Genomic DNA, 22,017 nt, shown 5'->3' on the forward strand with positions numbered 1-22,017 from the left:
AAACTTCCTACAATAATACGAGGGATCATTGAGCTAGGTTGTCAAACATAACTGACAACTGAATTATTCTATTATACTATTTTATATTGTATAGTTCCTTAACTGTAGTATTGTTTTTTCGCTGGTCGTGATGCAACCATTTGCGAATGACATTCTCTGTTTTTTTGCAGCGCCGACAGAAAACCGAATGACTTTCTATGCAAACAATGCGATTGTACTGAAATTAAATATTCCAGTGCGGCAAAGATATTAGCTTTAAACGAAAACATCACAGGCCTTCAAATGATTGCAGTCACTTCTCTTTGTTCAAGGGTGTGGGCACTATTGTGGCTGTAACACGTAAACTTACCAACACATAAACTTACTTTTGCCCATGTTATGCGCGCAGGAAATTTCCGCACTACCAACCCCTATACAAAGAGCCCCTCCCCTTTTTTTTTCCTTGTCAGGGAAGGCATATCATCATAACGCACAAATCCAACACCGTCAAGTGTAGTTGATAAAACAAAGACGAAGCAGTCACGCTCCCTCTGGTTTTTCTCTGTAGTTCTTATCTTTTTTTTTTTTTCGTCTACCTTGGCTGCTTTACATCCGCCTTGGCTTTAGTGTTTCCCACCTGAGTTTTGGGCGTCCGCGCGTGCACATTCGGACCTGTAAAGCGAAGAAGAATTGTCGCTTGGTAGACAAACAGTATGGCCCCATCTTTTGCAGTTCGGCAACAAGAGGTGAGCAGTTTTAACATATTTCGCAGTTTTTTCTGGGTTGCATACGCCAGTAGACCGAAACAACACGGTAGAGTGCTGACGCTGTCTAGATGGCCATACACTTGGCTTGAAGCGCCAGGTTGAGGCTTCGAATGGCACCAGCATCATCTGCAGGCCTTGCTTAACAGACGACGATGCCGTTATCGCTTCCTAATAGGGCACAGATCCAGCGATGTCGAGCACGGACCTGAAAGAGTACACGATTCGTCCGCTCTTATGGGAAGAACTTCCGCTGGCCAAAGAACTTCGCCTCGAGATAGGCTTCATCATCGGAACCCACCAGCTTGAAACACTATGGAAAGTGGACCCTGGAAGCATCTTCGGAGCAGTCACGGACAATGGTATGCGAGATTTTATTCTGCATGCTGTTAACTTTGAATATTCTATAGCGGCTCTGCAGTTCTGATATGTTTATAATATTCATTCATTTTCTGCACGTAATTGTTATATAGCATCGCGCAGGAATGACGCAACAAGAAAGAACGATTTATTCAGGCAGCTCCTTTTCGTTAACTTGTGGAGCGTAGTGGTCTTCCAAATTCCGGAAGATTTCTTCGTAACTCAGCTCATTCACATTTTCTTCTTTCTTTTTTTTTTAATGAAACCGCCCCTGCATCACTCGCACCGCACTGTCCGTGAGCGAAGCTATGAGCAGCGCTCACTTCTTCGTTGGTTCCACGATGCTATAGGCTTCGAAGTAAGCCTCTAGCCGAAAACGATACGTAGGCCACGTACCTTCTGCATCTGTGAATTTCGGTGGCCACCCGGCACTCATTCTTGCGCAGGTAAATTCGTCTAGCGCCAGCGCTATCTCGTCGCCAATCACGCAGGAATGATACAACAAGAAAGAACGATTTGTTGTTGTGGCTGTAGGAAGAAGGAAAAGAAAATGCACAGGCCTGCTACTGGCTCTGTAGCTGAGCCACCTCCGCTGCCTCGTGCAGACAGAAGAGAAAACAGAGAAGAAAGAAAAGGAAGAGGGAAATATAGACGCGGGCCGCAACAACAGCCGTCGTCCACCCCCTAAACTGTGGCAGGTGCAATGACGGCCTCCAACAGATAAAAATTCGTTGACTGGCTAGCCCCCGCCGCAAGCGGCGTTGACCTACCATCCCAGCCCCGTTGGCCAGGAACTGCCCCTACGTTGTTTCCGGAAGGACATTTACACGTGAGTTCCCGCCTACACGTGTAGTCCGCCTTACGTGTGCGCATTGTTAACTTACGTATACTGGTCTGTGTTAGCTTTGTTGTACAGTCTAGCGTGATTTGAAGGTTATTGCGCGAGCGTCGACCGAGAACATGAACAGTGCCATGACCCAGAATCCTTTGCCGTGACGAGAGCAGTATCAGGCCACTTTCCATCTCTTTGCTGTGCATTTTGCAGTGTCTTCTCCATTCTAGACGAATAACTTTTTAATTGTACTTTTTACTTTAGAGAACAGGCAGTGATCGTATTGCGCGTGACGTATTTCCACCAGTTTTTTGTTATCGTCCACGATGGGAAGAGGTAACGAAGTCCACAATTTATCGCAATGAATGAAAAGCTTAGAATACATAGAAATATTACGAGGGACTTTAGCGACTAAAGTATTAAAAGGTGAAAGCCTGAGAAGCCTCATCTTGTCTAACGTTCCTGCCATCTGCAATCCCACACTTGAACGCCCGCCAAAGAACGCCACGCGACAGGAGCGATGGCACACCATCCAAACGCAAACTTGTCGAAGAAAGTGTAACAGGTACTCTTTCTTTCCTCCGCCGGGGTGGCGCAGTGGTTACGGCGCTCGACTACTGTTCCCAAGGACGCGGGATCGAATTCCGGCCTCGGCGGCAGCTTTTGGATGGACGCGAAATGCAAGGCGTCCGTGTGCTGTGCGATGTCAGTGCACGTTAAAGAACCCCAGGTGGTCGAAATTTCCGGTGTCCTCCACTACGGCGTCTCTCATAGCCTGAGTTGCTTTGGGACGTTAAACCCCACAAACCAAACCAAACTTGACTAGTGTTCCTGCCATCTGCAATCCCACACTTCAACGCGCGCCAAGGAATGCCACGCGAAAGCCACCACAAAACAAAAGAGGGACACACTTTGTCCACAACAGTATGAGCCATTAAAGGCTTTCGCCTTTAATTTAAAATTAGTATCTGAAAGCGTACCCTTCCTATCCTATAATTTGCCTCCAATCGTAGCCTCTTGTCGGCATTCGTTGCAGTGCTACATATAATTATAATTGGTTTACAGGAAAGGAAAGGAAGAGTATCTATCACGTTTTCTCCGACAAGTGTGTTTGAACAGTACACCATTACTTTGAAAAGCACACCATCACTCCTGTGAGGTGGCAGTTCCAGGCCCTACGGGGCTGGGACGGTAGGTCAACGACGCTTGCGATGGTGGTTAGCCAGCCACCGAATTTTTATCTGCTGTAGGCTGTCATTGCACCCGCCACCGCTTAGGTGGTGGACGACGGCTGTTGCGGTGCGCGTCTTTCTCTCCCTCTTCTTTTCTTTCTTCTCTACTTTCTCTCTTCTGTCCGCACGACGCCCGACTACTGTGCCGGAGTACCCGGGTTCGAACCCGACCTCGGCGGCTGCGTTTCGATGGAGGCGAAACGAAGAGGCGTCCGTGTCCTGTGCGATGTCAGCGCACGTTAAAGATCCCCAGGTGGTCGAAATTACTCCGTAGCCCTCCACTACGGCTCCTCTTTCTTTCTTTCCACTTTCACTCCCACCTTCCTCCCTTCCCTTACGGCGCGGTTGCGGTGTCCACAGAAAACAAGTGAGACAGTTACCGCGCCTTTCCCTTCCTATAAATAAATCAGTAAATCAGTAGGCAGCGGATGTAGCTCAGCTACAGAGCCAGGAAAAAGCTCGTGCATTTTCTTTTCCTTCTTCCTACAGCCACAACATCGCTCCTGTCGGGTGGCGTTTCTTGATTGATTGATTGATTGATTAATATTGATTAATTTATAGGAGGGGAAAGGCGTGGTAACTGTCTCACTTGTTTGCTGTGGACACCTTAACCGCGCCGTAAGGGAAGGGAGGAAGGTGGAAGTGAAAGTGGAAAGAGAGAAAGAGGAGCCGTAGTGGAGGGCTACGGAGTAATTTCGACCACCTGGGGATCTTTAACGTGCGCTGACATCGCACAGCGCACTGACGCCTCCTCGTTTCGCCTCCATCGAGACGCAGCCACTGAGGCCGGGCTCGAACCCGGGTACTCCGGCACAGTAGTAGGGCGTCTTACCACTGCACCAACCCGGCAGGGCTGGCGTTTCTTGGCGCGCGTTCAAGTGTGGCATTGCAGATAGCAGGAACGCATCCCGCCTCGACCAATCAGAATGCCGCAAAAGCGGTACACACTTTGTCCACGACAGCATGAGCCATTAAAGGCTTTCGCCTTAAAAGGTGATTAGTTGTTCGCGGTGGTGATGGTTATAGCATAAATAGCGAAATAGGGAGAGAATAATGCGAAATCGTAATTTTCCTTGTTTCTAAACCTGCCGCTAGGCGCCTGGAACGCTAGGCTGGTCGACGCTTGCGCTCTGGGCACTATACTTGCGCGGTAACCTTGCAATCGCGCTAGACTGTACATATTGCTAGCACGCGTTATCACTGTATTTGCGGGCTTGATATAGCAAAGCACAACTATTTTTGTGCTAGACTTGTTCGACACACTATTGCAAATTGTGCGGTTACGCCAGTGCCTTACAGGCTGCACAAGTATGCAGAGCCTGTCCCTTTAGAAGAGATGCTCGTTTCCTTCTTTCCTGTGCTGTCTTCTAATTGCTGGGTTTGATTGCCAACTGCACTCAAACAGGAAGATTCGAGCCCAATAGAATGGCAAAGGTTGGCGAGCGCTGAAAGGCGCCCTTCAAAAGGACGGCCTCGGAAATACGGTAGGGTGCATCCATAAAAGTGACACTTTAAAATTCGCGCCATTATTATAGGTAGCCCTGACGTCATTCAACGTCACTAACTTTAGTTGACGTTACGAACCACGAAACAGTAAACCATTACTTCCATTTGCATCATCTCATTCAAAACTAGTAAAAAGAGCTGTTGTCAAGTCCTGTTATATCAATGCACTTAAAAAGCCATGCTTCCATTCCATGAAAGACAGCTTCGAGTATCAAACCCAACGTCTAGTGAATGCCGGGTATCCCAAGCAGCTGCTTGTCACAACAGCAGAATCAATTCTTTCAGGCCTAAGGTCGAAGAAAAGGAACGAGGACGACGCTCCACCTGCAACCATTCAGAAAAAAGAAAAAGTTAGTGGTCCATATATTCACGGGCTTTCACACAAGTTGAAGAAAATAGGAAGCCGATTTAATATCAGTCGCCCTTTCGGCACCCAACAAGCTGGGGATGATTTGCAAGAAAGTTAACAACGCCGCGTTCGTTGCACAACTTTGCTCAGTTAGACACAAAAAACAATTTGTGCCCTGTCAGGAAAGTGTTGTTTATACTATTCCGCTTTCTTGCGGTAAACAATATATCGGGCAGACGGGACATTGCCTCAATGAACGCCTCAAAGAACATCATTACAATGTGCACGAAGCAGTGAAAGGGCACCTTAGGCATTCACTGCAGGGATTGTGATAATTGCACGCCACAATTTGAACAAACGAGAGTGATAACGAAACACCGCAATCAGCTAACCCGTGAAATTCTGGAAGCCGTTGAAATCGCGAAGATAGAGTGTTAGTAGCGCTTCGGTGGCTCTAACAGCGAAGGAAATAAGGTTTCTGAATGCAAGGCAATGACGCCGCTGTTGTCATCCGCAGCTGGAGATATTATATATCTTTGATTATCAGTGTCTTCACGTTTTCTTTTGTTGTTTGTTCCATGTATATATTTTCGCGGGACAAGCAGTAAAGCGAGTTGAAAGTCAGCGCTCGTTTGTGTACTTCGTTCGTCCTCGTCTTTTTTTGCGCTGTTTACCCTCAATGGATTACCAACTTGCCCAAGCGTCTGTTTTAGCTAACTTTAGTTGGTCCCCCAATTTTCAGTGGGCGATGAAGTGCCTATGAGCCGCCGTGGTTTGAACCTATAGAGCCTTCGCTGCCAGTGTACATATACCTTGTCTCTGACGGTCCGCGCAGGCGAGCTGTATGGCATGTGCGCCATCCCTTTCGTGGGCACGGACATGGCACATCTGGCTCTGCTGGGCGTGAACGCCAAGTGTCGACGCCAGGGCATCGGCAAGCGTCTCTTGAACGCGGCCATGGAGCACGTTGGCACGCACAACGTGTACCTGCACTGCCTGCCGTCGCAGGTTCCCCTATTCAGGTACGGGCGCAATGTGCTCTATTAGCTGCGGTGCAGAAACGGGCATAGGAGGAGCGATGACAAAACAGCTAAAAATGGCGTACCTTGGTGCGAAACCTCCATAGCTTATCTACCCTCAAACCATACACGTAAATGGCAGCCGTGATTTGTTTCGTAATTGTAACATATCCTACATAATTTAATTCATATTTTGCCATTCAAAACACAGATCCCAGTCACAGTTTTTACCAACTCCCGCGTACAGCTTTCTCCTTAATATACCGGGCGCTTGTTATTACGTTGCTGCCTCATCTTCCAGTTAACCCAAATATGGTGTTTGCGCTTCTGAATGGGTGAATTCTGCATGTGCAGGGACCGGCACAAACTGCAGGTCTACATCCGCGAGTTAAGGTGCCTAGGCCCTGGAGTGCCGAATACTTCGGAGCTGCTGCAGAGCGTTTCGGGCGTCGATGTCGAGTCCATCAGCAAGGAGACGCTGCCGCTGGTGGTGACTTATGACGAGTGCGTGCTCGGCTGCTGCCGCCAGAAACTCGTCGAGCTAGGAACTGCCGTACGTCTCACTTTTCCTTGCTGCAATGCTTGCTCTCCCCCCTCCCCCTGCCCATAATGGTTAGGACGCTTCTCTTGATAATATTTTACTTCTTTCACTTGAGTGTCAGTTAATATGCGACATGGAGTATTTACAAAGCTTCACTATTTCCTAACAGCACGTACTTTAAGGAAAAAAATTCGAAAGAGCGTGCACTGTACAACCGCACGTACGATGCTATTTAGGCATAAGGATTGGTTTCTAAGCTAGTTGGTGGAATATGAATGCTCAGCCATGTATAAGTGAATTTCTTTCTTGTCCGCAGCTTGATACACGAAAAATATAGATATCATTTGGCGCAGATGGATGCCCGAAATGTGCATATATTGTGTAGCATGTTGCTCAAGGATGCGAAATCTAATCCCGGCCTCGGGAGCCGCTTTTCGATGGAGCAAAAGGTCCTAACAGTTAACCCTGTCATGGGCCAATTGGGGTTGTACCTTATTCTCCCAAACTCCCGGTTCACATCTGGCGAGCTCCACTTTCTGACGCCACCGGTAGGCTTCCATTCTTCTAAACTCCATCTCTACTCTTATAACGACAATAGGTTATCTTGGCTTGGCCTTGTATTTCTGTCCAGGCTCATTTCTTTGTTGATTTCGACTAGGATGTGACCAACTCGCATTCTTAACTCGACCGCGTTAAAGGCCCCGTTCTCTAAGAACCCCAGCGTCTCCGTATGTTTAGTTGGCAGATGACAAGGACGTGCACTAATTGGTCGTTTGGGTGTGTGACATCACGAGACCACGTGACATGGCAGATTTGGCGGGCGCTGCCAACTCGGGCTTTGCCTTTGAGAGGGTAGGGCGAGAGCTAGAATGTAGCCTTCTATAATAACTGGATCCCGAGTCAGGAACAATATCCCTAGTCCACACAGGAACGCTCGTACTGTTTCGGTAAAAAGTTTTATATCTAGTTCGGGGGTCTTTCATTCTATCTGGTAGTTCTATGACAGTATGCTAATTATTAAGTGTAGAGTTATAGTTTAATATGTGTGTAATTGTGGAGGCACAAATTAAATTATTTGTGATATGCGTGTAGAAACGTGTATGTACGTGAACGACTATCCGCATGGTAAGCCGGCAACCGGGACCTATAGTGATGGTTGATGCCTCATAACCTATAAAGGCTTATAAGTGACCCACAATTTTCGATGCTGCACTGATGACAACAGTGGCACTGAGACGTACGTTGCATTGCTCAGTCTGTTGTTTTGAAACAAGGAAGCGGCGCGCGCATGGTGAACTCGTGCTGACACACGTGCCTTTATCTGGGCACTTTATTTGCTGCTGCTATCGCTTTTTCGCAGTTTTCTACATTTATTGACTGCCGTCCTACAGACGAGGGGAGATTTCAGGTGACGACAGAACTCGGGGAATTCTGCACAGGACTCCAGTTCTGCAGTTTGCTTCAAACAGTTTTTCATTCGAAGCTTGCTCCAAAAGCTTGAAAATATTAGCATTCGGAATTTGATTCTGGAAATTAAGATTACATTTTACACACATTTCCCCTTAGTCCGTGCGGGTGTATCATAACCAAACTGTACTACCAGCACACACTCGCTTTTGAGGCTAGCTTGTTATACTCAGTCTCAGAAGCTGTTCGCAGCACTTCAAAGGTCAGGGCCTACCTAGCCCAATCACGATCATGCGTAATATATTAGGCTAATGTGCTCCTACGCGCCTGTCACTCACCAAAATGGCAGGGGCAATGGTAAGAGCATAATTACATTTTCTATAGTGAGCGGTGCAGAGACGCACGTATCAGCACAGTTGCCTGTAGTTCGCATGCTCCTCACTGGGACATGTCGCCTCTGTATTTAACAGTGCTGCTCCTCCGAGATCAAGTGAAGGTAGCGAAATGCTAATTTTGAAAACATTCTTGAATACTAATCAATTCTTTGTTTAGCCTATTCTCGATCATTATTGAAGTAATCTATTTCAACTAAAATGAAATTCCCTATATTCCCTGCAGCACTGCTCACAGATGTTACGATATGCGAAAAAGGACGATTGGAACGAGGCATTCACTACCCACTCAGTTCCGGCCGAATGTCGCACGCGCACTCAAAATGTGCGTCAAAGGAAAGCTCGTCACGAGCAAGGCGAGGCCGTCATGAGAGCTTCAAAAGACTCAAATTCTTGTTTTTCTATTCTGCGTATCAGAATCAAGTTCGCGCGTTCTAAATTCTGGAATGGTTAAGGAATAGTGTGCTACGGTCGGTAACAGATAAAAAGCGTTCTTGATGAAACATTGCGTCTTTTGCATCGCTTCCCCAAGCCATTCATGCAACTACGGGTCAGTAAGACCAAATCTGTGATGGCTTCAAAAGCTTGTTTTCTATGACAAGCTACTTTGATTAGACTATTAGCGCTCAGCGTTTCTGGCTGCTCGTAGAGATCGGTAACATTGCGCAGCGTTACTTTAGCGTATTCAAACAACGGCATGCAACAGCGCTCTCCGAATCAGATGTTTGTTTCCACGGCAAAACGTGCAAAAAATTGTATTCTTACAACGTCACGGAATCATAGGTAAGGAAATGCAGTATTAAGGTATTGAATTAAACAAGTACGTAGCTGCACTGATGTAACTGCTTTTTATTTCAGGTTCTGGCGTAACCCAGCTTTATCGGAATTAAAAATTCTCCCGCACCATCTTTCAATCGTTAGATATTTTGCGGATTGCCACTTGCCTCGATTAATTAATTAATCAATTAATCATTATTCATCAATTAGTAATTGATAGATAGATTGATTGATTGATTGATTGATTGATTGATTGATTGATTGATTGATTGATTGATTGATTGATTGATTGATTGATTGATTGATTGATTGATTGATTGATTGATTGATTGATTGATTGAAAACTTTATTGAGTGCATGGGAATTCTCGGAGTTGTGGGTGGTCCGCCTATTGCGACAGCCCAGTGGCCTGCTTCGCAGCGTGGGCCCTGCGAACCAGTCCTCGTTGTTGGTCGGGGTCCTCGCTGCGCAGAATTACCTCCCACTGCTCCAAATATACTGTATAGATAATAGAAGTTTATAGATAAACTTCCTAATCCCAATTTGCATCTCTTGAAATTGCGCTTTGTTTTGCTTAAGAAGCCTCCGTATGCGTAGCGCTCTATCTTTGGAGAAGACAACTCGTGACTTCTGACCAAAATTTTGCTGTTTTATCGAGTTTCGCATCAAATATCAGATGAACCCTCCTCCTTCTTGTTGCCGAGCGTTCATAAGGCAAATGTACCATGAAACATTACACCCGTGAAGCAAAGAAAATTACACATCCTCTCACGACCCCCCCCTCCCCCCTCCCAACCTGTCTGGACTTCCCTGCCCCCACTGTTAACACACTGCGCTCTCTATGCAGTGAATCGTTCTCGCCACCTTATAGCCTTTCGCGCTTGCCGGTAATCTCGCCTTCACTAAAATCATTAAACTTGCCCTCCGGCAATTCTTCTCACTTGCAAGGCTCGTTTTTTGGTGTCTCTATTGATGCCACATTAAGGCTCGATCAATGAAGTACAGACGTTCGAATAATCCTCCCTCCCCCCCTCCCCCCCTCCCCCCCTCCCCCCTATAAATGTTGCGCTCTTTGTCGACATAGAGTACACCCGTAACAGAGCAATAGGCATCAACCTGTAGCCTTCGTGAAAGTTGTCTTTACCACAGAAACACAGACCTTGAGGTGCAACTACCTTTGCAGGAGCCGGACGCCTGCACCGCCGTTGCCCGGCGCGGTGCGAAGAGAGTATGCGGCTACGGATTCGCCACGAGCGACATCTATGGCGGCCGCATTGTGCGGGGCATCTTCGCCGACTCGGAGGAGATCGCCGAGGCTCTCTTGGCCCACCTGCTGCGCGATGTGTCGCGCGTCATCCTTTTCGTGCAGATGCGAGACACCGAGGAGGCTTACTTCGAGAAGAAGCTGGGACTCAAGGTGTCCTCCACCATGAAGACGCTCTTCCGGTGGCCTTCCAGGAACGGGGACTTCACCAAGATATACGCCACCAGCTAGAAGCGAGACAAACGTCGACGCACGTCGCAATAAATTTGCGTCCGCGTGCGTTACTCGCGTGCATTGGGCTCTGATTCATACTTGCTTACCCGTGGCTCTTTTATAGCTCTTTTATAGCCGCGCCAAGCGCGCAGTAGGAAAACTCGCACATCACTTGACCTTGGAATTTAGCAAACGCTATGCTGTGTGTATTGTAAAATGCTGATAACCTCTCTACTTCATTACTCGTATTACAGACTAGTTCCTGCAAACTTACTCAGAATTATTTTTTATTGTTTTAAATATTTTTCTAGCTGCAAGCAGAAAAAGGCATTCAACATATAGTCTCCTATCTGGTTCGAAGTTTCCTCATTTTAAAACGAACACCCTTGTGGCCGCGCGTCGCCTAGTTCAAGTAATTTCTCTTGTTCGGGGACGATTTCTTTTGTGTGTGTGTCTTTGTTTGTTTGTTTGTATGGGGGAGGGGGGGGGGGGTTAGACGGGTCGTATCCGAGGCACGTCTGCCTTAATGATGTGTACAATGCGTCGGCTCTTGACGCTCGACGGAATAACAGCTCCTACACATTTCGATTCGTGGTTCACTGAGCGTGATTCTACATCTTTATGCTTAGTATACAGTCACACTATTCCGAAATGAAGTATTAAGAGAATAGCATATAGCATCTTGTAAACGATGGTTCACTTAAGACTTTAAAGAGTTTAATGAGCGCTGTAGGCATGTCTCAGGCAGTTGGTAGTTGACAGGTGATATCACCGGCACTGATTGATAGGTGGGAGTTATCTCACGTTACAGATACATATATGGTCGAGGTCCATTGCAATGGGAGGATGGAATAGGCATTCAGTTTTGCGGAACCCCTGGTTCCTGAGCTAGACACGCTACTCGTAGATAACGAATGAAAAACTGAGGCTTATGTCCCGTTACCTGGGCACTGCATGCTAATAAGTCTAAAATAATATAGGCATGCATTAAGGGGTTAGTGGCTGAGCGAGTTGTAAAGGAATGAGCAGACAGGGACGCTGTCGTGTCTTATACTTTAAAGGCTGAGCTTAAGCGTCTGTGTCCCGTCATAGATGGAGCACTTCAATTAATGCATCATGGCACCAGTGCAGGAGGGCTGCTCTTGGAGTTAGCCTGCGTTGAAGCGCGCATGTATATGTATTCCCAATAAACTCGTGCTTGCTCGTCGATACAGGTAACTTGGTGTATGCCAGTCTTACTTCCGGACTGTGCAAAGAAGTAAAGTAAAAGGAGGAGGAAAGTGATCTGTGTCGTTTGAAACCCTCTGCCCTAAATGCGGAGCAGGCGACTCACTTTACAGGAAATATCATCTGTGATATCGACGGTGAAGATTTTTAATAAAACAACAAAATTGCACTAGCGCTGTTACCCGCATCCTCGCAAAAAAACTCATTCGTGTGTATACGAAGCCGATTTGAGCTTCGGTCTCTGAGAGCGCCGAGGGGACAAAACTTCGCCGCCTGTTTGTTTCGAACCTTCGCCGAGGCAAACAGGTCAGCTTCACTGGGCAGTCTTAGACCACATGCAACACTGACGTTTCTTTTGGTTGTTTATGGCCGGCTTCAAAACTTCATTTTGCCCAAACAAAATACGCCAAAGCCATCACAATCTCCGTTGTTGATTTTTTGTCGATGTTTATTACCTCGGGACAGAAAGAAACATGTTGCGATGGATGAAGCGGTATGGTCAAGTAAATGTAGAAAATGTTAACTGATACAATGAAGTCTAGGAGTGAACGATGATGCAGTCCCTGCGTCCAAGCGGCATATGACGACTGTTTGTTACATGGAGAGCTCTGGAAATTTCGACCGCCCGGGGTAATGTGCACTGACACCGCACAGCGCACGGAAGCCTTGCTTCTCGCCGCCAGCGAAAAGCGACTGTCGCAGCCGGGATTCGATCCCGCATCCTTGGTCACAGGCGTCGAGTGCCCTAACCGCTGCACCGAGCGCTATTTGTTAATGACATAGCTATCCTATCGATATTAACATTCCTGTAGACGCAATTTTCATTGAATTCGAGGAAGCTTTCGACAAGGTTCCTCAGACAAGTATTTTTTTTTTTCTAAGCTTTCGTGCCTGAATATTAACCCTTCAGTTCTAACTTGGATTCATTCCTTTCTCATCAACCGTCAGCATTCCGTATACGTAACAAGTGTCCATCGCAAATGCACCTTGTCTTCTCCGGGGTGCCTCAATGTACTGTTCTTGACCATTAACTCTTCCTTACCTACATCAACGACTTGTCGAATAACATATCCCTAACATTGGTTTGTTCGCAGATGATTGTGTAATATATTGATCCATACCTAGTACTACCGACATAACCGCTATTTCATTGAATCCTGGTGTAACAAAGGATTAATGTCTATCTGTTATAAAAACACATCCGCCATACCTTTTAATCGACAACGCTACTGCCCAATTACGTCACTTTTGGTCCCTTAATCTTCTGTGTTCTCGCCTGCAAATAGCCATGCCGTAATGGTGCAATGGTTAAGTCGCTCAATTACTATGCCCAAGGATTGAGGATCGAATTCCGGCCGCACGAGCGCTTTTGGATGGATGCGAAATTTAAGGCGTCCGGTTGCTGAGCGGTGTCAGTGCACGTTAAATAGCCACAGGTGGTCAAAATTTCAGGAGTCCTCCACTACGGCACCGCTCAGCCCGAGTCGCTTTGAGACGTTACCAAACCAAACCAAAACTCCTACAAATATGCATAGACATAATCAACGGCCTTTAGTGGAATAACCACACCTCTACAATAACAAACGACGCTAACCGATGTCTTGGCTTCCTTCGCCACCATCTAAAACTTGCTTCTCCCTCTGTAAAACTTAAAGAATATCCATGCCTCTTTCGAGCAAAATTACCGTAGACATGCGTTATTTGAAATTCGCAGCATTCATACCTTCCAAACACTCTCGAATCAGTACAAAATCGAGCTGCTCGCTCTTTGTAAAACTACAGCAGCTACTTCACTAATGTATCTAATCTACAGTCTCAAGCTAACCTGCTGCTAATCGTTCATCTATGTGAAATTTATCTACAGAATAACGGCCTGGGGGGCGAGTTGGTGCATGATGGAATTGAACGGCCGTTTCCGTTTCTGTGTTGGGCCGCCGTTCAATTCCATAAATTTATCTACTTTGCCTTTTTCACAAATATTATCGCTCGCAGCTATGCGATTTTGTCATCCAGCTCTCTCACCCGACTTCGCAACGCTTCTGCCACCACAAAAGTGTGTATCCACCGTCTGCCCATACTACTGCGCATACTTTTATTTATTTTTCATTCAGACTGCAAATACTGGAAGGATCTTCCACTTGATACCGTAACCCACTCCAGTCCGTAGAATTTAAAAGGTTCACCGAGAAAATAATTTATTAATGTAGTAACTAATATACTACTTTGATGTTGTACTGCGATTCCTCTTGTAATAAACCACGAGGAGCCAGGTGTGTTCTAAATAAACAACCAAATAAATTTGCAGTACTTGAATCGAAGCCCACTGAGCAAGGGTGTCGTTTGAAGAACCACGCGGTGGCGGTCCTTGCCGATGATCCTGATGTTCAGTTTGGCATCAGCGCGATACAAAATCGAACTGATTTTGTGTTCTGGTTTTGTTGATCGTTACCCTGATACGGTTTGATGAAAAGGTAGAATCTGTGCTTGACGCGAGTACTGGACACTTCAGTACAGCGCTAAAGGCTAAACAGGCCAGTGCAACCCTGCAACGGTTGGCAAATTTTTCAACATTTGTATACCTGGAATAGAAAATGCAATTGCATTCGCACGGGAATTATCTTTCTTTTTCTCGTTTCTTTTGCCACTTTCATAACGCGATAACCTAACCAGACGTATATTATAACGTAACTGCTAGGCGTTATTCATAAATTAAAAATAACCATTTGGCCACTCGATTAACACCAGTCGTGTTGCTGCCACTGAATGCATGTTGCAGTCAAGAATTTGATGATCAGTCGACTTAATCTTGTGCACAAAAACAAAATAAGAACTTTCTGCGTAGCCTTGCTACCCGCTTTGCTAGTAATTGGTCAAGGGAGGGGTGAACATTACAATGAACTTTTTTTTTCTCGAAGAGCACTTTTTTTTCACTCTAAAATGACCTTCGTTCCGCAATCTGCTGTTCATGACTGTGGAATAATCTATTTCAATTTATCTGCATTAAAATTCAACTACTTTTCGTTCAAAATGTTGATCATAATTTTGAGCTGACGTCGGCAAAAACTTCCCTCTCAATTTTCGTGCACCTTTGTGGGACTTTACAGCATAGTACTGCGGAAAATAGAAAATAAAGTAATTAGTTATGATTTAGCTCTGGTTAACTCTAGTTGAATTGCTAAAGCAACAGCGAAAACTTCTTTTGCCTGCTACATTATTCCCCTACGTGCCTGCGTGTCGTAGGGGTAACGTGAAGGCAAACGGTTCTGGCAGGCTGATTCTGATATCACCCTCCCGTACGAAAGGAGCGACCCGAGTGAGCAGCTCCTACCCGTGGCATATGGGTAACGTGAATTCAAACGTCATGAGGGGCCACCGACACGGACAGCGCACACAGCGACGAGCGGTTAGACCTGGCGTAGCATTGCTTTCGCAATAAAAAAACAAAATTTTGCCACAGTGGTAGTAAACTTGGAGGTGGCACCTGAAGTCGCTGCAAATCTTTACGCTATTTCTTCACCCCTCCATACTTTGCGTGAGCAGTTTGCGCTTGCCAGCGACGTGAACAATTACGGCAAGAAGCATCCAGTGCTCTAAAACTTCCTAATTGAAAACAATAATGAAAGCTGTTTTGATAACATAAACCTTCTCATTTCCTTTCTTCACTGGCCTGCCAGCTTCCACCTACTCGGTTGAACCTCTTCGCTGAAACCTACATGAAAATTGTAACACATTTGCACTGACATTTCGACTTTTACCTCTCTAGTTTCAAAATGGTCGGAATATACCGCACCCTCTTCTCACCTTCTCCTCAAGCACATCTCGCAGCTCGTGCATCGCAGCACCGAGCTGCTGGTATCGATTGTCTCGCTCGTAGGCGGGCTCTCCCGGGTGCCTCGTATCGACCGAGGGCGCGTCGTAATGGTGCCGCCGTGCTTTGGGCCCTGTTTGTGACAGCTCCTTTGCTCACGACGCCATTGGCTGATGGCAGCTGCCTCTGGCAGGCGATAAATTGCGCGCCGACCCGCCCTTCACTGCGCTGCGGACGTTGTCGGGCTCGGCGCCATTTTTTGGCCACTGCAGACAATTCGTGCGTGGCGCCGTTGCCCATGCGGTAAGCGCCGTGGAGATGCCGGCACTAGACGCGGGATAGCGTCGGCATTTGCGCGAAAAATTTGTTTTCTGCTGGCCACGAAAAGACGACAGCGGAAGAACCTTCTCCGTTGTTACGCTCGGCGCTAAATTACGAAACACCTAAAAGCGTTAGAAGGGCCAGGGTTCGGGCCCCAGTGCGTTATGGAGGGAGCTAAAATATTTTTATTCAGGACATCTTCAGGGCTTTTTTTCAAGTACCTCCATCAATAGCTGGCTTAATTTTATCCTATGATGAGAAAGAAATATTAGAAGCATTGAAAGGGGGGAAAGCAGCTGGGAAGGGTACACCCTTCTCAGCTGATTTCCCCCTTGTGACTTAAGGTAGGTTAAAGGATGGTGGAGAGATCGTTCTAGGAAAACTGGCTGACAACCCTTGTATATCATAACCTCGAAGTACCGTAATCATGTAAGAAAGCTAATATTGTCTTAGTCCACAAAAAAAGAGGACGTCGAAGGCGCTAGATATTCACTAAGAGAATACAGGAAACCTTAATCAATCTAAGGATCAGGCTGGACTTTATAAAGGAATCATATCCACACTTTATCAATTGAAAAAAAAACATCGGAGTATAACCAAACCTTATAAACACCATTCATTGTAGATCACGAAAATGTATTTGACTCAGCCGAATCCTCTGCAGCCATGCAGGCATTACGAAATCATAGTGTAGATGATCCGTATGCGAAAGTGCTGGAAATTTCATATAATGGTTGCACAGCTACTATAGTCCTCCATAAAAAAACGCAATCAAACTCCAATAAAGCAAGGTGTAGGCATGTAGACACGATCCCCTTGATACCATTCACACTTGCTTAAAGGAAGTATTAAGACACCTGGAATGGGAACATTTAGAGATAAGGGTTGATGGAGAACATGTCAGTAATATGCAATTGGCTGATGATAGGGGAAGAATAGCGGATAAATATTAATGGGGAACACAGGCAAAGCAGATTGGTAAGCCTTAGCATTAACATGGAGGAGACTAAATTAATGTACAACAGTCTTAAAAAAGGAACACTGCTGGCACTGTTCCTTTGTTTAGGTAGCGAGGCACTGAAAGTGGTAAGGTAGCACGTCTATACTTACGAGAGCAAGTAGTCGCAGGTTTTAACCACAAAAGGGAAATAAATAGGAGATTCAAGTTGGGATGGATCTCATAATAACTGGCAGATCATGAATAACAGCTTACCGGTATCCCTCAAAACGAAAGTAGCACCTTACCTTACCTTAAAGTAGCAACAGTGGCACCTTACCTGTACTCACCTGTGGGGCAGAAACGTGTGGGGGCTAACGAAAAGGGTTATACATAGGTTGAGGTCAACGCAGAGAGCTGAGGAACAGGAAATGACGGGTGAAACGTTAAGAGCCGAGAGGCGTGCAGAGTAGGTCAAGGAACAATCTCTAGTTAAGGATATTCTAATCAGAATCAAGAAGTGGACATGAGCTGGGCGTTCAATGTGAAGGAAGGATAACAGTGGCTAAGGGTAACACTCGATTCTAAGGCAAGCTTAACTGATACCAGCAAAAAGTTAGGTTGGTGTACGAGATTAAGAAGTTTGAGAATTCAATTTGGTGCAGCTGGCACAGGGCCGATCTAATTGAAGCGATATGGGAGAGCCGTTTTCCCTACAGTGAGTATCGGCAGATGATGGTAACGATGATGATGTTGAGGATAGTCTTCTGACAACTTTTCATCTGCAGCAAGAAATATCATAGATACCGGATAAATGATGTATTCAACTTTACAGTAGGAACTTAGGTAGCGAAATGGCAGTCAGGGTAAAAGACCCCCGTCACAGCCATCAGTCCTGCAGCTTTCTCTCTACTACTGCCATTTGGCAGTAAGAACCAAAGACTTTAATGTTTATTGTGCAGAGGCGCATCCATGCTTTCATGGCAGCGGGGCTAATTATCCATTCCTGCATGTCGTCTTTGGTTTCAAATCGCCCTTTGGTTCCTTTATATACCGAGTCGAATGTAAAATAACTCTGAAGAAGGAAAATAAATGAAAGCGCGCACGAAACAGTCCAAGCTATGAGGCTCAGACTAGCAAAGAAGGCTCCCACGAGTAATTTGGGTGATGTTAATCGTACGTAAGCAGGATCTGGATCATTTATGATTTGAAATTAAATTTGCGCTCAATTTTTAGGCCTTAATTGGAGGCAGTTTCTCTCACTGCAGGTTTTGCGAAGAAACGTTTTATGGATTTACTTGCCATTACAGTACAATGTGGCTCAGTTTCGGTCACTAATTTAGCTTGTTTAGAAAAACTTCCCAAATCTGAATGGGACATTTTTGTCACCATAAAAAACTAAAATTGAATAGAAAAAGGTCCAACATGGGGAAGGTTTGGGCCATTTGAGACGACATTGTTGTGGGAAAAATAACCGCGACTTCAGACTGTACAAAGGGCAAGAAGGGGACAGGATGAGCGGTACACTTCTTGTCTCCTTTGTCCAGTCTGAAGTCGCGGAATATAAAAACGGCACAGCTGTGGATGAAGAGCGATTATGGGGCATACGCCGAGGAAAGTACCCAGATGTAGACCACATGAGTGTCCGAAACGCTAAATCCAAAATGCGGTGTCACGCAACCACTCTGTGTTCCCTGCACTCTTGTTATTCTCTGATTATTTGGTGGTTCTTACCCTCATCAGTTTCCATTGCACCCGCAAAACACTCCCATGTGGTTTTTCTCAAGTTTATTTTAAGTACAACTCATGCAGTTTACAAGACCAGCTTTCTAAGATATCACCTATAATAGGGAGGCAACTGCTGAATATTTGGAATTTTGTAACATACTGTCATGCGCATTAATGGGAATGGTCCAACCTCCCGACGCGTAACGTATTCTTACTTTGAAACCTAGTCCAGTGCTCGCGCCGTATATGTTTACATCTGCCATAAAAAACAAAGGGGGATGCGCTGGCTATGTTGACGCCAGAAGTGTCCGCAAAATGTGTCGCCGGAAGTTGGTCCCCTCGTGACGTCATCACTAAGTGGAGTCAGTCAGTGACCAGGTGAGAGTTGTAAGCCATGGTATAAAAAAATAATGCATCATTAACGAGTCATGAATCATTCGTCACGTGCCAAGAAAGTCTGTAGTCATGTAAGTCATGAGTCGTGTGACATGGGTCATGAGACTAAAGTGGAGAGTCATGCCATGTTGGTAAGAAAGCTGTAGAAAGACGTCAACTAGGAGCCAACAACGTTGTACCAACGCAAATTTGCATTCTCAAGATGCAGGTTCTGCAGTGATATCTAAGTTGTTGTCAGACAACTGTGGTTATTTTAAGCTACTGTTCTGAAAATGTAGGAATTGGAATCAAAATTGCATGTTTCAGATTTTCAAAAATTTGGAAGCCTAGCGGCTAAGGACTTTAAGACTGCTTGACGGCGCCCTTGACACTAAGTCAAGATAACAGATACAAGGATGCGTCTACCTCAACATTCTGAGATCTGCTTTGAAGTTCACAAATATGCATACATCAATACAAAATAGAAATCAATGCATCCATTGGAATATGACATCTATGATGTAATCTTGGGATTCGTAGCAAAGCCCCGCTTCAGGAATTTGACCTGTGCTCGCAACGGGTAGTCACGACTGCAATAGAAGAACAATGGAGCGCGCTTTTGGAACCAAATAGAAAAAAAAAACAGATGCCTCCCGGGAAATTACCTGCATATGTATTGATTTTCATGGTGCAAACTTTCGCTACGTTAAAAAGAATTCGTCCATGAGCAACCTTCTATTGAAAACATGCACTTATTTTAAGTTTTCGGGCATGACGTGATGCTATATAAAGGCTGATAATAAGGGATGCAACGGTTCATATATAGAACGTTGCATCCTTTGGTATCTGCCTCATGATTACAACCCAATTTTCTACTGGAACGTCTCGCCCTTCATTACCACTATATTCCTCTTGTTGGTTTATATAAAAAATCCAATTGGCATCCACTTTGTTTACATTTGTTTCAACCGGATTTCATCCTGCTATCAGTCCTCATTTCGGTAATTCACATCAAATTAACAAAGTGTCCGAACAGAATATCTAAATCCCTAAACGCGTTGATGTCTGTAAGCATTATTGTTCCGAACTCTAACTCCGTTATTTTACAGCGACAAGTACGGAACGTTTTTACAGTAGTTAACAAGAAAGCAGCATGGCTTATATAGGCGTGCATTTAGATATGCTGAGGGTTCAAGTTATCTCCAGTAATGTGAAAGTGAATGAAGAAATTTACGTCGAAGCTTGCGTACATCGTATCGCAAAACTTTTTCTCGTGCCTCTTTACATAAAATGAAGAATCTCGCCAGTGCCACCTTGGACATATTTCGATCTCTGGATAGATGCACGCGCGAATAGGCGGCTTAATTTTCAGAATCTGCGCGTCTCCTTGTTGCTCCCCCCTCCGCCCCACTCCGTCCCCACAAATGACGCAGTGACGCAAATTGCCGCAACCAGTGGACAAACAGCACCAGCCTGGCTGTTGCGCAAAGAGGAAATTGCTGTCTCCGACGCCTCGTTCACAGAGCCAGCGTGGTGCCCTGCCCGATCATCGGTGTGCCGACCACGCTGCCTGCGCACCAATCCTGCAGGAGACGGCTGGACAGCTTCCATCATGTGCTGCAGGGGAGCGTGTCAGCGTGGTGCACCCGTTTCCCGAACGTATTGTTTCCGCCGTGCACGAAGTGCGTGCCGCCCATTGACGCGACCACAGGAGGGCGCCGAGCTGAAATCCCTGCCGCCGAAACTACATCGACTGCCACGTGTTTGGGCGGAGACCGCGAGAAAACTCGTTACCACGTGCTCCACTCGCGCGACGACGAGTTTCTATTGCTATCCATGGGCCATGGTTCCTCGGTAACGAGATCTTGTTTATATAATTTTGTCATTATTTTGGCCACGTGATTGCATGTGGAATTAGTACAGAAGAGAACACTTTACTGGCGTGCACTTGACAACTATAGTCTTGAGCCTTTACCAAGAAGCTTCATTTCTGCGTTTGTTCAACACATTTCTTCAAGGGGCATTATTCTTTTAATTGCCTATCAAGTTGTCTGCTGAAGCAAAAATATATATAGCGAATAAGGAAAGTAGATATGTGCTTCTTTTCGAACTGCTCTAACATGTGCCTCTGCACGCCTTAGAAAAAAATCAAATTGGGCAATACATACAGTGTCGGTGCACTCGCTGATTTTTGACTGCACTGTTCTGCCAAACATTAGCGCTCTGCACTTGCAGAAAGAGAGGTTCTGCACGTGCCCTCAAGGTTTCGGAATTTGCACTCACTATAGCCTGGCCCTCCACACCGTTACTTTAAGCACCCTTCCTTGATCCAAGATCCCACGTTAACTCAGCCATCTTACTTCATCCTTAGAAGCAACCATCTCATTACGAGGCTGCCTCCAGTGGTCATAGGCTGATTTCTAAGCGGTTAAGCTTTTTGACTGTCGAAACGCTAAAGAAAGGTTGTATTCATCTTAGCGGAATTCCGCATAGCATATATATGACAAGCGAGAGCCAGTTCAGGCTAACCAGCAATATTCAGCGACCTAGTTTGCCTGCATGCCATTTGAAGGAGCATGAAAATATCCAGCTATATTTTGGCGCAATTGATAAAATTCACGCATTTTTGCATGTGAAGGCAAATGAAGCTGATCAATAATTATGCCGTGCATAGCTCCGGCTAAAATACACGATGAATTTAAAAATTGCTGATGCTTTAGCTTAATTAAACCTAGTGTGTAAGCGAAAGCTTCATTAATTACTAATGGTTAGACGTGGTAAAGCTTTTTATTTACAGGCTTCTTACTTGATTGTTTGAAAACTTCACTGCAGCCGATATAGGAGATTCCCCTACTCCCCTCACTAAGGTACGAAGGCCCGAATAGTGGGCTGGCACTCCGCAACTAGAAGCGCGCAAGAATACACTGATTCTTTGCGGCCTCAGTCACCAGGCAGACGACTTCTTTTTGGGTAAGGTTTTCGCTTT

At 45.7% G+C, this 22,017-nt stretch overlaps 1 protein-coding gene across 1 annotated transcript; it reads left to right on the forward strand.

Moving 5' to 3' along the window:
* The first annotated feature begins 568 nt into the window (after nucleotides 1-568).
* Nucleotides 569-11,074, forward strand: LOC146199352 (uncharacterized). The gene is made up of 5 exons (XM_084592760.1): nucleotides 569-725; nucleotides 922-1,105; nucleotides 5,858-6,044; nucleotides 6,396-6,594; nucleotides 10,342-11,074. The coding sequence occupies exons 1-5, from the start codon at nucleotides 693-695 to the stop codon at nucleotides 10,651-10,653; spliced, it is 915 nt and encodes a 304-aa protein (XP_084448886.1). The 5' UTR covers nucleotides 569-692; the 3' UTR covers nucleotides 10,654-11,074.
* Nucleotides 11,075-22,017: the final 10,943 nt, after the last annotated feature.

This window comes from Amblyomma maculatum, chromosome 2, assembly GCF_055883805.1.
Source record: "Amblyomma maculatum isolate TAMU_Amacu chromosome 2, ASM5588380v1, whole genome shotgun sequence".
Lineage (NCBI taxonomy): Eukaryota > Metazoa > Arthropoda > Arachnida > Ixodida > Ixodidae > Amblyomma > Amblyomma maculatum.